Source organism: Adiantum capillus-veneris, chromosome 11, assembly GCF_014529385.1.
Source record: "Adiantum capillus-veneris isolate H3 chromosome 11, ASM1452938v2, whole genome shotgun sequence".
In the NCBI taxonomy this organism is placed as follows: domain Eukaryota; kingdom Viridiplantae; phylum Streptophyta; class Polypodiopsida; order Polypodiales; family Pteridaceae; genus Adiantum; species Adiantum capillus-veneris.
In genome coordinates, this window is record NC_140941.1 from 67,272,700 (window position 1) to 67,288,129 (window position 15,430).

Below are 15,430 nucleotides of genomic sequence, written 5' to 3' on the forward strand. Positions count from 1 at the left end.
TAATTTTGAAACTATATTGTTGTTATTCTTTGGGGAGCTTTACGTGTTGGCTGGAAAGAATCATGAGGCCAAGTATTTATTTTTACATGGCTTATACCTTGGTAGGTTTTGGATACTATATTTTCTACTGCAATAACCTCTGGCATGAGTGAGTATTTGGTATTGGGGAATCTATACCCTCACTTAGACGTGGCTGTTGGTTGTTTCAAATTTAGCATATAGTTGTACTGACTTAAAATCTACCTTAGATATAGGTGTTTTCTTGACCTAAACTATAGGTATAGATATTCTATGACTATCGGTATTCAAAACACTACCTCTATGTTGATAGTTTTGGTTTTTTACTTTAATTATGCTATATAATAGTTTGGTTTGAATAAAGTGGTGTTGGCTACTTACTAGCTCGGAATAATTGGTCGATATGGAGCTGTTAAGCTTTTCTACTTGGTAATTAGTTGATGCTTATTGGCAATTACTATACAGTTTACTGACTCTAAATGGGAGATTTTTACTTCAGATGTAGGTCTTTCTTGGCCCAAACTATTTCCTAAACTAATGGGTAGTGGCTGGAATATCTTTTGGTTAACACTAAGAGTGGACCTCACTAATGGGGTTGATTGGGGATAAAGATGGCATATGTGATCCTAGGTTTAACAACTACATAATTCCTATGGGATAATACATAATGTGTAGCTCAATACTTAACATGTTGATAGGATCCTTATGATGCTTGCTTACATAAGGATTCTATGTAAGCAAGCATAGGATCCTATCAACATGTTAAGTATCTCTCGGATAACATATTGATTACTGTTGATGAAATCCATTAATTACAACTAAGCTCTGTAAGAATCGGTAATGGTTTCTATTCCCCTTTTAGGTTATAAAGGGGGTGTTTCATCTCAAACCTAGCTTATCAATGGCACTTACTTTATGACAATTGATTCATAATTTGCTTAATGCCTGGTTGATAATACCTTTTACTACCTAGCTTGTATTGATGATATTGACTAGGAATGATTTAACATTTGTAACTCCTGAACTATATTTCTTAAAAGAGTTACTTGGATTGCATAGATAGTGATTAAACCATTTTTTTGAGTTAAATGTTCATGCATGTAACACGTGAGTTAAAACTTGTTTACACTAGTTGGTTAATGATCATGCCTGTACCACGAGTTAAATCTTAGATTTCAGTTCTTGTTTAACAAAACCCCTTGAAAAACAAAAGGGATTTACAAAAAGGCATCATGTCTTAACTTCTTTGGGATACAAAAGTGGGTAAAAACGCTTGGATCAAAAAGGGTGATGGCCTTCTGATCAAAATTTAATCTAATCAATAAATATACAATTTCCTTTAAAAAATTGGGGTGACTACTAACCTTAATACAACCTATTATAAAGATCTCACTTGGATCAGAAGGGTGATGGCCTTCATCTCACAAATTAAAAGGAATTAAAATTAAAAAAAACACTCTACACTTAACAAGATGGGTAATGGCCTTCTAATCTTAAAAAAAGTGACAATCATTTTTTTTTAGAATGGATACTTGCTGATATTTGACACTAAATAGATGGTAGCTATAAGTTAAAAAGGTTTTACGTAGGACATGGATAACAACTGATAGATTTGTTGACACCTGTAATATGTATTCAAAGATAAAGAGTATGTTGTCTTGTTTATATGGATGCAAGTGAAGACTTTATCTTTACTTATGATCTTTTTGGATTTGTCATTGTCCATTACTGTCAAACTTGGCCTCTGTCACTTTAATATCAGTTGTTCTAGACTATCTTATGTACAAATTACTAGAATGATACCTCATTCTCACTATGTACAAAAATGAATCAAAGATTGAATCGTTTTTGTGCTAATCCTTGTTCTATGTTTAAAGAGAGTTGTCTTTTGAATTTTTATGTTCTTTTGTGTATTTGTATAAGTTTAGAAACAGCAACACACACAATCCTAAGATACATTACATGTCAATGTGTATGATTCTTAAGAGGGAAAATAGGATAACCATTCTACTAGATGGGTGACAAAAAGGTTACTTTGTTTTTCTCCTCTCCTCTCCTCTCCTCTCTCTCTCTCTCTCTCTCTCTCTCTCTCTCTCACACACACACACACACAACACACACACACACCTATTACATTGTCCACTTTGAAACATGGGCTAAGAAATGGTGCATATTTCTATCCTTCTCATAATCCTTCACTTCTCTCATCATGTGTAATCAAGAACCTCTTGAAGTAGTTGAAAGTTTCAAGTACCTTGGATTTGAAATTTCTACCAATCCCAAATGGCATGAATGTGCTATAGCACTATGCATCTGAAAACATGCGCTAACAAGGGAATATAAAATATTTTATTCTCAAGAAATATCTCTTCAAAACCTTGGTAAATCCTATACTTCTTTCGAGGTTGAAGTATGGCGTGGAACCACATCTTCACTTGGAAAGATTTTGAAAATGCTCAAAATCATTTTCTTACAGCTTCTCTCCAAGCGAAGGCACGAACATTTCTCAGGACCACTTTCCAATGAGGTTATAGGCATGGATAGAGTTATCTACATGATAAAGATGCGCCAAAGCTCTTTGAGGAAAAAAAAAGAATTAACAAAAAAGATGAACTAAACTACTAAGGATGTAGTGCAGAATTTTATTGTTTTTTTGTGAATATAGAAGATAACTAACCATCAAGGATCGTGAAGGAATTATAACCAATGATAATTAATCTACGCAATTTAATGAAGGTGCATTACTATAAATTACTATCATGTGTACCCATTTGTAGACCATTAATTGATTGAGAATACATATTCACAAGTAGAAACATGAAGGACAATCTTTTCTAGACTCGAACTTTATCTCATTTGGAAGAAAGAATTTTGTTAGGCTAGACAACTCATGTTCCCTCATCTATCAAGGGTTACTTTCTCTTCATGTATTATTACTTGATGCTTAACAAGCACTAGATGATGTAATATGGGGATTGGCCCAAGGTCAAGTCTTTTTGGAGATTGGGGATGCAAACAGTATTGAACAAAGCTTTGAATATGTACTTCAACATCTACCCAAACTCAATAGTCTAGGTTGGTATGGAGTCAATTGTTTCTAAAATATGCTAAACAGACAAAAGCCATGCTCTTTCAAAACATATGGCATTTTGGTAAAATGTCCAATTCTTGGAGGTTAGGGTAATCAACCTTTTGCGTAAAGTCTCTCTTTTTTTTGAAACAATGAAGGCATACATCACATTAAGGTGTTATCAAATCTTCTTCGATATATATTACTTACAAGATGCAATACCTTGCATAATATCCTCAAGTTCCAAATAGGGATATACTATCTAAGTGCAACCCTCCAAGTCATGGCTATGATGTAATTGAATATGAATTGGCTTGAGATCGTTTCAATTTGTCTTTTTGGAGAACTTGATGCATTATATAGGCTTTGATTTACACATCATAGCTGATTTGTATAGATAAACCAAGTGTTCATTTGAGTCCTTTGGTGTCCAATGTGGAAAACATTCCATTTGTTAAACTACTTACAAATATGGTTCAAGAAGGAAAGATAGGTGGATCTACATTTCTTATGCTTATGTGGTGCAACCGTGTTGAAATATGACTACACCTTCGAACAAGTAAGTCCTATGGTATGCATTGCTTCTCAATTTTTTGGAATATTATGTCTATCTATTGCGCACCTTGAGGACATTACAAAAATGGAATAAGCAAATTCATGGTGGGATCTATTGAATTCTTCATTGGTTGAGTGTGATTTGACTGACCAACTTCGCACCAGCTGGTAAATTCATGGGAAAGTAAGTACATCACCACCTAGAGACCATATTATGCTCAAGAGTCAAACTCTCTCTAAAAATTCCTAGCCACATCTCATTACATCACCTAGCCAATACGACATTCTTATGGAGAACAAATCAATCACAATTCCAATCTAAGGATAGGACGAATCCGTGACACACCTATATAGATAGCTTAAAATGCCATCTTTTCAACACACTATACTTCATCTACCTACACAATTGCAACAAAAGATTCGATTGTTTTGAAACCTTCATAGCCTAGGATTGTGTGCTTGGGATGCTGGCCTTTACACACGTGGGGATAGCAGAGAGCTACTGACAATGAGTTTGGTGGAAGTAAATGTAGTATTTGATGTAGCCAATAAAGTGAGGAGTAAATAAAAGGGATCTAAGTGGAAGAAAATTCTTTATGATCCTTGACATTCATGAATTCCTTATTAAGACACTGTTTGGTTGATGAATAACGATGAGGCTTTAACTTTCACATTAGGCTTGAAATGAATAGACCTTTCTCGTGACAATTATTGTTTCCTTACAAATACTTCCAAAAACTAGTCAACAAAAATGCATACCATGTTTGGTGCCTCCCATATAACGGAGTTTGATTCTTCGATGTTCCATGCAATGATGGGACACAATACGTACTACAAAAAACACTTCTTGACTTGAGAATTTTTGCTGGGAATGATGTAAATGCAGTGATCTTTGCTCTCTTCTGACCAATAGGCCGTTGGCAAAGCTGGGACGTACATAACAAATTTATTTTCGATTTGCAATCTGGAGTAATAGGCCATATTAGGGGCCCATGTGGTGCTGTGGTGCATTGCTTGGGGTATCTCCTTGCTCATAAGTGACCTATCCCCATTGTTTGCCCCCGTTCATTGAAGTTAGCAAAGTCATGCAAATAGATGGCAACCTAGATACCTTAGACTCCAAGGCGGCTTTTCGTTAAGGTTGTTACATTTTAATTCTCAATATGTGAGAACATGCTATTCAATGGTTGCATGCTATTCATTAAGCACATCCACAAGTCATCATATAGCCAATGAGGCTATGAGTAGGCCATGGGTTGAATACTTTCTTTCTTTTCGTTCCTAATCGACAATATTGAATTGCTAGAGGTACAATTCTAAGCTAAGACATTCTTGGAAGCAAGGCCAAGTTTATATCTTCAGGTAATTAGTGCTGCAACTAGCCTTATAATCAAATGCAAGGCGGAGATGAAGTCGTGCAATCGTATTGATATTCCGTGTGGGGTTAATTCTTCGCCACTGCATATTCAAAATGAGAGTGAGAGAGAGAGAGAGAGAGAGAGAGAGAGAGAGAGAGAGAGAGAGAGAGAGAGATTCAACTTCCCTGGAAACAAGAGAGGAATTTTAGAACTGAGCATAGGTTCTACTTTTTGAGCGTCCCTCCAACACATCCCTCAAATAGGCTAAGAACTCTTCTGCATCCTCACTTTTAGCCATTGAGATAGACTCATGCAACAAGGGACTGGAGGTGGGTAGCTGTCTCTTGTAGAGAGATGGCTGTTTTTTCTTGGAGGTTATAATTCTTGAAGGACACCTTGGGGATCCCATCAGTATATTTAACACCTCTCCATTTCTTTCAACATGTAACACATCATCTAAAAAAATTTGTGTATCTATGGTCCACTGAGAACCTACCCTGCCATTATGAGTGCTTGCTGAATTCTTCACAATTAAGAGAAACCGTTCTGTCAATAGAACATATCCCCCCTGCTCCATTACGGGTCTGCAAGTCACATACACCTGCAAGTGCAAAAAGCAGAGTAGAATATTTGATTATATACATTAAAAAAAAAGTAACGTCCAATAGTACAAGCACCACTAGAAGAGAGTACAAATGGAAGATACTAGTCATGCATACTCCCATCTAGGCTTATCATAGTAGGATACAAAAACTTGGAGAAAGGTCTGAGGATATTTGATTCTCTTATAGAGCATCTTTGTCAAATCACCCCTTTGTCCGGGAATTCATCTACCTGTAACCTCGAAATAGTTAAGAGTTACTCTGACAGATGTCCGAGTGTTGATTGTCTTATCGAACATCTTTCTCAAACCAACCCTTGTTGGCTACCTTTAGATCGTTAGAGTTACTCAGACAGATGTCCGAGTGTATTCAATTGTGTTATCAAACAACCCCTTTCTCCGGGAATTCTACTACCTTAGGATAGTAAGAGTTACTGCCACAGCCTTTCCATAAAAATATATAACACTTGTCCTCTTACCTTCCGGCACAGAAAACGTAATAAACATACACATGTATGCATGAGAATTGACAAAAGAATAACTCAAAGCCAAACATTTAAACTTACCTAGTCACAGACCAAGACAAATGAAGAGAATTGTCCCATACCTCATTCTGAAGGCGTGAACCTGCTGCTTCTAGTAGAACAGCATTCCCAATGGCCTCGTCCCATGAGTATGCAAGTATGGGGAAGCCCTTGTTTAAATATCTTGGTGGCCGCATGCGTGTAGTTTGCTGTATAGGTTGACTCCAGCTCCGAATGCTTTGGGCTGTTCTACCAGCAACCTCTAGAATACTAGCTATTGGTCTAGCAATTACGCCTACTGCACCAACAGCGACACCTGCAAAATATCAATCGGGCTGTCAGCAAATAATCAAAACCCTTGAGATACCTTTAAATTTAAGGAGTATTTACACCATGTAAAATAAAAAATGTAAATGGCCATGCTTCGGTGAGGCCAACAACCTACGCTTGCATAGGGCCTCTTATGATATGGCAAGCTTTCCTACAAGGAATGATGCAAGAGCTTGTAACAATTACCAAGCAGCAAAGAGGGTTCCTTAAGACTAACAGCTTAAGAGCAAATCATGATCTTCTCATCATCTACACTGAGAAGAGGTTCAAGCCCAGTATGCGAAATCCTCTTGCACTAAATTTCACTGTACTCAACATCCTTCGTTTCTTCGGCCGTGCAGCTGCCCATGTCTCAACCCTATCGTGTGCAGGCTGTTCAAGTGGGATCAAGGGTAGAGGTTAAATTGGTGTGCGCATGGATTCTAGGTCCGGTGGTCGGATTTTGGGGTCCATTTGCCAAACATAAAACTCTTTATGCGATACACGATGGCTTCAGAGAGTACCGTCAAACTTATACAGAGATTCAGATGTATGCATGCCATGCACGGCCAGAGTGGCCATATATGTCAGTTGGCACCCAAATTGGAGGAGCACTATATGTCACTGTCCTGCTTACTGCAAGATTAGAGAATTGTTCTGCTGCCTCTTTCATTAGAGATCCGCCTCTTTCAAGTGGGGTTTCAACCCCTCTCTAGAGTTATGGATTACATGGATTGGTGATATATCGGCTTGTGTAACAGACTTGGACACCCTAAGTCAGGAATTTGGCACGACACACGAAAGAAAATCACTCAAAAACACTTGACAAATTTAATCACAATTCACCTGAGTCGACACGGCCCGGCGTAGTTCCATGCCCAAAGATATTGGCCCAAAGTATGGCGCCCCTTTCGGTATTTATTTTTATGTTAATGCTTGAGCAAAGATACAGAGTCCGAGGGTCCTCTCTGCTCAGCTGCTCGTCAGCAAGACTGAGTTCAAGAGGCCCTCAAGTTACAAATTTAAAGGCCCCAAGGGCTCTCAAAAGCAATACATCAAAAGCTTCAACTCAAAAGCATCATTCCCAAAAGCTGACACTGCCTTAGGGCAGCAATGCAAATCATGGACTTCCGTACAACTTCCATGTCATTAGTCAGTGCAAATCGCGAAGCGTCCGTACAACTGCCAAGTCAGCCCCTTTCTACGCGATCTTTTTCTCTTTTAATTATCTCTAGTCCCCATGGCCCCCATCAAACGGGACCCTATTTGGAACAACTTATAACTTTAACTCTAGTCAATTTTCGGACGGACAAGCCATGTCATTATTTTGTGACATACCCCCCTCTTAAAAGAATTGTAATCGAGGGCAATTACACCTGCAAAAACACACATAAGTTATAAACCATTCCAGTAGACTTCAACTCTAAGTACTGACGCACTAGATGACACAAATCCAACACCTGCACAAAGACATCAAATCACATTCACATCAAATCACATAGAATCCATCGAGATTTAGGACCAGGGTTCCTGGCAACGTGTATAGCAATCGCATTTAGATCCACATCAGACCTCACTGATGCGGATTAACTAATTCTTATTGCTAAACACGCTTCTTGGCTTTTCGTGCATTTGCAAAAGAAGACTGTCGACCCAAATAACCAGGGTGATCTGTTCCCTTGCTGCATCTCTTTGAAAGCTTCGTGGTCTTCAATATTTGGTTGACTCGTCGTTCGATCACATCATCAAGTTCATCTTTAGTGTACACCCGCGGGGCAAGTGGTTTCTTCATTGCGGACTTTAATGGTGACTCGATGGCCGTACGCCATCGGCAATGCATCTCATCAATTGGATGTCGGGTCAAAGATTTCGCGTACTGGGGATCCTTTGATTACTGGAGCATCTACTTGGCACAAGCATCAACTTGCTGTTGACGCTGCATCTCCATTTGTTCATACTCCGTAGGCTGTGGAGCCCCATACTCTTCTTCCGACTCCCCCGGTCTCTGTCTTTGAGAGAGAGAAGCATGGCTTGTGCTAAAGCTAGCCCCCTGCTTCAAACAGCCTTCTTGCTTCCTTATAAATCATGACAAGGCTTGATTGTAACGCTGAATCGTGGGCTTCTCTTGTGGCTGACCGGGGGAGGGGGGGAGGGGGGGGGGGGGGGGGAAGACCCTCTACTTGAATCACAAGGCCCCTGCTAAAAGCTTGCGCTAACATGCTGACGTGGTAGACAATACAAATTTTCGCGTTTTACGATGATGACGTGGCAACTGTACGAATCTCCACAAAACGCGCTGGTTGCTTTTGAGGCCATATGCTTTTGAGTTTGAAGCTTTTCATGTAATTGCTTTTCATAGGCCAAGGGCCTTTAACTATGTGCAGAGGGCTCATACTCTGGGACGCTTCAGTGTGGAGGTACAGAGCTTGGAGTACCAACATTGTACTGAGTTCAGAGGGACAATGAATTTTCTCATTCCAAATTGGAGCACTTGATATCCTAGGTCGTTGGCTTCACACAAAAATCTCATCCATTAAGGAGTATATTATCATTCTAGATTAGAGTTCTTGATATTTTGGCGTAGCAAAATTAGCCATCATACAAGACCGTACTGATTCGTAACGGGTGTCTTGATGCACTAAAATTACATACCTAGGCAATCTCATCCAATTAGGAATATTTAGTGGTTGGCACATCACAATGTAAAAAAAATGCTCACATATGCATGTTACAAGACACAACGAACAACGCCCCTAAGCACTTCCCTGAGACATACGGTCTGCGATATGAAGCTACTCAACGACTATCTCATCACTCCCCCCGTAAATGACCTAAAAGGATCAAGGCCATGAGCTCACAGGACTGATATAACCAAACGCTCCCCAAACCCCAAGTTGCATCGATTGGAGGTTTCAAGCATACAACCAAACGCTTCCCAGACATATCGTCTGCGTTGTTTGGAGGTTTTCCAGCATACAATGAAACACTTCCCAGACATCCCGTTTGTGTCGTTCCAAGGTTTCCAAGCATACAATGAAACGCTGCCCAGACATCCCGTCTGCATCATTCTGAGGTTCAAAAAATACCAAAACAACATTTCTCACTGCTCCACCCGAGAGTAAATCACCAAGCCTTGAAACCAGTATTAAAACCGAAGTTAAATAATACAAATCATCACCAAGGCAGGTTTAAAACAGATACCATCCATTTCAAACAAATTCAAAACAAGTTCTCAAACAAAATTTAGAAAACTGAAAAAGCATTCTCGACATCAATCAAGCTTGAAAGTCGACAGGGTTCCGTCTTGAAACCTGCAACAAAATTAGGGTTAGATTTCTTCCATAAAATTGTAGCTGACCGCATCATGATCCATAAGCTCTTGAATCGTTGAAACTGGCTTGGTCAGACAATGTTCCTGTAGCGATGATGATATTGAATGATATAACAATCACACTGGGCCTCCAAGTTTATCAGCTCGAGAAGAGACACTTGTTGCAAGATGTCCAAATTTTTTTGAAGTTGTAATCTGCTAGGGTTTTCGTGGCAAGCACTTTGCCAGAAGCTGCACTCTGCAGGAAAATGCCAGAAAATATGTAACTTCCGGTAAAAATTTTCCTGACAGCTTGCCAAAGTCCTTGGAGTATACAGCTTGATAGCTATAGACATCCACCACTTCATTGGCATTGAGAAAAACGGCGGCTCGAAAAAAAATCTTTGTTTGCAAGTAGTCTATCGCCCCGTAAGACAGAGCGATGAATACGGGAGCACGCTTGATGCGCGATGGACTAAGGGTGGGAGTGGCTAATAAGTCCGGCGCAGGGACACGAAGATTCTTTGAATTTTTTTTTTCTGTAAACTTTGGAAGCGCCATCTTGCTTTGTCTGCTCTCTGATAGGACCCGTATGCTTTCAGGAAAGCACATGCGTGAAGTTCTGATACCATTGTACGGGACGCGCACCATGTGCCAACGGAAAGGAGCAGATTTGAACAAACTTTAGACGCTTCAAAAACAACTGAATTGAAAGAGATGCACAACACATGAGACGAGGAGTGGCGGAGTTCCACCCCAAGAGAGCACTGGCCCCAACCATAACCTAGCGCCCCGCCCCTTTGCGTATTTCTTTATATTGTATCAACAAGATACAACTCCCATGGCTTTGCTCTACATCTCCCACGAATAGATTGCCAAGGTGAGAGCCAATGGGTCATATTTAAAGGCCCCTGGCCTCTAAAAGCAATTTACATGAAAAGCATTCGAGTTCTAAAAGCATCTGGTGTGAAGAACTGTGCTTTATTACTTCATATGTGTTTACTATATTTCTGAACAAAACTAGAGAGATAGCTCTGATAAGAGACTTAAGAGACTATGTTTGATTCATTGAATGCTTGAACATTGAGTACAATAGGCTCCTTATATAGGAGACGAAGAGTCACAAATGAAAAGACACGTCTCATGGTGAAGAGACGCGACTTTAGACGTAAACACACATCCTTTGGACAAAGAGCTGCAACCATTCGTTGAAGGAGTGTGGCTTTTGGCAAAGAGGCATGTCTCTAGAGCGAAGAGTCGTGACCATCCAAGCGTTGGGGTTGTCCTTGGATGTCACTTCTCGTATCTGCAATTAGTACAAGATGTAATAATGTAACATAGTCACAATCGTGTCCCTCCCCATTAAAATAAAACCAAGCTGTAGTTGTACAAACTCCGGGAGAAGGAAAATGTATTTCTGCTTGCTTCTGCATCCAAAGCTCTAATTGTTAAGTCCCTTAGAGCGGATAATGTGTCGTGCTCTCTACAGAGGGTGCTCCTCCGTGCAATGTGCGCGACAATCTCACTCAAAACAGACTGAAAACAAAGCAACGATAGATAACAACTGATCTCACAGAGACACAACAGCAGACCAGAACATATGACTCGACTATCTCAAAGAACCGATACAAACTCTGGCGTGGCAGCACACTCAGCTCCATCCCAGGACTCACAGGTACAATGGGGGTGTCGAGGCTCAGATGTGAAGGGATGGTGAAGACGTGCTGTGTATAGACTCGCTACTGTAGACGACGACGCTCGACCATATATGAAGAAGAAATTAAACAAGACCCAACATCTACTACTCATGTGTCCCACCATAAAGAGCCACCAATGGCTCATAAATGTCGGCCATCTAAGTCTATCTCCAAACTGAGGTGATGACCTGGCCACGATGTCCACTAGATCACCGTCCGTATCTTGCCACGTCACTGCCAAGCCCAGAGAGTCCGTCCAGTGTGAACCAGACCAGACCAATTGTACTAATTGTGTGTCCTGTGAAAGTGACATGACACTGTAGCCCTGCTACAGTCCCATGTCATGGCACTCTTATTGACCATAACTATCTTGCCAATCTAAAAATTGATCATATCTGCAACTTGATTATTGTCAAAGTCATTTGTAACTTCGAGCTTTGCCCAAGAAAAGATTGAATCTTTATCTGCTTCAAGTGAAACTATTGGTAAACTGACTTGAGTTATTTTGTTGAGTGATGACCACTGATTGGAGATCTGCAAGGTATTCCATTGGTTTATCTGGACATCATGGTTTTAGACGCATGGCTTCACCATGGACAGGCTGCCCCCTTTCCAGTACTCTCTTCAGGCACCCTCGATGTTTCTTACACAGGTGGAGATTACTAGACTCATTCGTCAGGACCTGATCCAGCTGGATACCGCCACAGGAGTTGGGCACAAGGATGGCTTTCTATAGAGAGCATCTTCTCCACTTCACAAGAGATGGGTTTGTGATTCGACCCAGCTACATGGACACACACATGTCTCATGGTTTGCGGTGTGCCATTGGTCAGATACGCACATCCTCACATCAGCCGGAGATTGAGACTGGTAGATTCAGAGGGATACCAGCAGACAACAGGACATGTCGATTGTACAAGTATCTGGTCTAAGTGCATCAAGACATTTGTGAGAGATCAATGTGATCTACATGTTATGACTAAGAAGATCACTACCCTGGGACGATGATGATATAGCTTGATAGAATCTGATTGTGGAATTGGATTTTGTGTTGACGCACGCTAGAGCATTTACTGTCTAGGTGATGTTCATTGACATGTATGCACGAGGTCAGTATCTACTAAAGAATCAGATTGAACTTTTTGCAGGTATAATCGCCGCCATGTACCTTTCTTTAATTGGGGGACTATGTCACAAACAGATGAAGTGGAAAGACTCTAGACCAAAAGAAAGGGTTCACCTGAACTCACGCCAAAAAAGTGGACCAAAATCTGGCCACAAATGTCCATAAAATACACCGCATTTTGCGGCAGATTTTGCGCCACAATCGTGGGCTGCTGATGAATGGCATCTGGCGGCAGGTTTTACCAAAGACAAAAAGCAGTTAACTTTGTAGTCTTTTGGGAGAACTAAGAGTAACTATCTTTTGTTTTTAAAAGCAAGGCAAAGAGCTTATAAAAGAATGCCTTGGGGGAGCTATTTCACAGACTTGGACAAAGGTGAAGCTCTTCCCGGTAGTTGTAACTTTTAAACAATATTGAAAAGGGGCACCTAGTTAGGGGCCAGTGCATCTGGGAGTGGAGCTCTACCACTTCGTGTCTCAAGTGCGGAATCATTTTGTTACTCTGACTTTGTATCAGATTCACCACATTGTAACGCTCTGGTCTCCTAGGTCATTTTGGCCTTTTGAAGACGTTAATATAAAATTTCATTTCATTTCATTTCTCTCTTTCAGTTCAAGTGAAATAAGTGCTGAAGTTTTTCAGTTGGCATGTGGTGCCGCAGTTGTTAGCAGCTTGACAGACTTGGGCATTAAACACTACACCATTGCTAAAAAATGATACACAGTTGCGTTGAAAATCAGTAAGCACTAAAAACACTATGCTGAGGGGTTAAAGAGGCCTTCCATTAAGTTGAATTAGAAAAAAAAGGAGGTCAATCTAGACAAGCAGAGCGATGTGGATGAGCGGGACGTGGAGGATGACCAAGACGAAAGGAGAGGGTCGACTTGGGCAAGCTGGCCGAGGCAGCCTAGTGGGTGATAAGGCAAGATGGGCACATGCCAAGTTGCGGAGGGTGGACTAGGGGTTAAGTAAGGCAAGGTAGGCCAAGTCGGATCTTCGGGGGGTGAACTACTGGTAAACTAGGGAGTGTGAACTAGGGGTGAACTCGGGGTAAGCTAGGGAGGGTAGTGAGCTAGCATTACCATGGTAAGCCACACCTCCCATAGCATGATGCGCGTGATAGTGTGATGGTAAGCCCCGCACCCTGCAATGTGGGGGTCATGGGTTCAAATCCCTCGGGGGGAGTGGATGGTGAACTAGGGGTGAACTGCGCATTTTTCCCCTCGACCCTAGTTTATCCCTAGTTCACTCCTAGTGAGGAAAGTACTCTCAGTTAGGTTGTACTTCTATCCCCAAGGTGCAAGGCACATTACTAAAAGTCAATACTCAATGTCACGGAAACGCCAACAATGAAGAAAGAAAACGAGACACTGAATACGTAAGTGCTCCACTGATGCGATTCACTGAAGACTGAAAACCAACACTGGATACTAGATGGCAGAGATTTAGACTGCAGGAAGAAAAACCACCAAGAAGTTAACAAAAAATAGATTAGATGGCAGAGATTTAGACTGCAGGAAGAGAAACCCCAAAGCAAGCAGATCATAAGGGAAAACCACCAAGAAGTTAACAAATAATAGATTGATCGCGGAGGTGCTCTATTACGTAATAAACCTTCTCAGAAATGAAATGAAATGAAATGTTATATTAACGTCTTCAAAAGGCCATAGTGACCTATGAGACCAGCAAGTTACAAGGTGGTGGATCTGATACAAAGTCAAAGTAACGAAAATAACCTAACAACAGTACAAAACAAAGATATATACTATGGGATCCTAGGTTGGTCGATGTGAGCTAAGCAGAAGACTAAGCAAAAATGGGCGGTTTATCACAAAAAATCTAGCATCGGTCGTTGGCGAATCTCATCAATTTCCTCCATGGTTAGTAATCTGACCGGGCGTCGTGCATGGCTGGCCAGCGTGCTCCGAATCTTTTGACGTAGCCTCCGTCGGTGCTGTGTAGTCCTTCGCAGTCATGGGCACCTGGATTTCCCCAGTTCAATCGCTCGGTCGATCAATGTGCCGCTGGTGTGAGACGAGGGGGAGCTCTGCTGTGGGGGTGGCTCTTGTGGCTGTCCTATGTCTGCTCTGAAGAAGTCTATGATCCGTCTTTGAGACTGGCTAGCCCTGCCATGCCTCAGGCTCTCTCTGTGTCTGCGCAGCTCGAGCAAGAACAAACCTAGGCATCTCTGGTCTTCGTATCCCATTACTCTTGCGAGTGGTCCAAAACCCTTTCTGAACAAGCAATGGAAGCGGCCTCGTATCTCGTAGTAGACAGGGCAGCGGCATGTATAATGCAGCTCTGTCTCCGGTTCCATGTCACACAAGGGGCATGTCCTGGCCTCTGTTGGTACTCCGTTGTATCTCCAAGTTTCAATCCGCAGCTGGTGAGACGATGTGCGTAGTTGGCCAATAGCACATCGTATCCCATGAGACAAGTGGGTATCCATGTATCTTGGTCTCGTCACAAAACCATCTTCCGTAAGTTGGAGAAGGTGGTCTTTGTAGAAAGCCATCTTCGTGCCCAATTCTTGTGCTGGTTGTATCCATGTCCTCCTGGTGTCTAGCTGGGTCAGGTCTTGGCGGATGAGCTTGGTGATCCCCGACCGTGTAAGAATGAGAGATGGTGCATCCAGTGAATACTGGAATGGTGGCAGCATGTCTATGCTGAACCCATGTGCCTGAAACCATGATGCCATCTCCCCATACCAGCATGTTGTATCTCCTTGTATGGCTAGTTGTCGAGAGGACTCAAGTGCTATGCGAGCATATCTGTCTCTGGGAAGTTCCCATGTGCGGTTTATGAAGGAGACTGATCTGGTGAGCACCTCCACCACTAGTGGGGGGGCCGCTAGCTCTGCGTGG

General features: G+C 41.4%; 1 protein-coding gene across 5 annotated transcripts in view; it reads right to left on the bottom strand.

Moving 5' to 3' along the window:
* Positions 1-5,182: 5,182 nt before the first annotated feature.
* Positions 5,183-15,430, bottom strand: part of LOC147447386 (vacuolar protein sorting-associated protein, putative (DUF1162)) — a 150,823-nt gene continuing 140,575 nt past the window's right edge. For all 5 annotated transcript variants that reach the window (XM_086523198.1, XM_086523201.1, XM_086523199.1 and 2 more), the window contains 2 exons: positions 6,210-6,442; positions 5,183-5,602 (listed from right to left, as the gene is read on the bottom strand). In XM_086523198.1, coding sequence (XP_086379324.1) covers positions 5,207-5,602; positions 6,210-6,442 — 629 coding nt within the window. In that variant the 3' untranslated portion in view covers positions 5,183-5,206. The remainder of the gene's footprint in view (positions 5,603-6,209; positions 6,443-15,430) is intronic.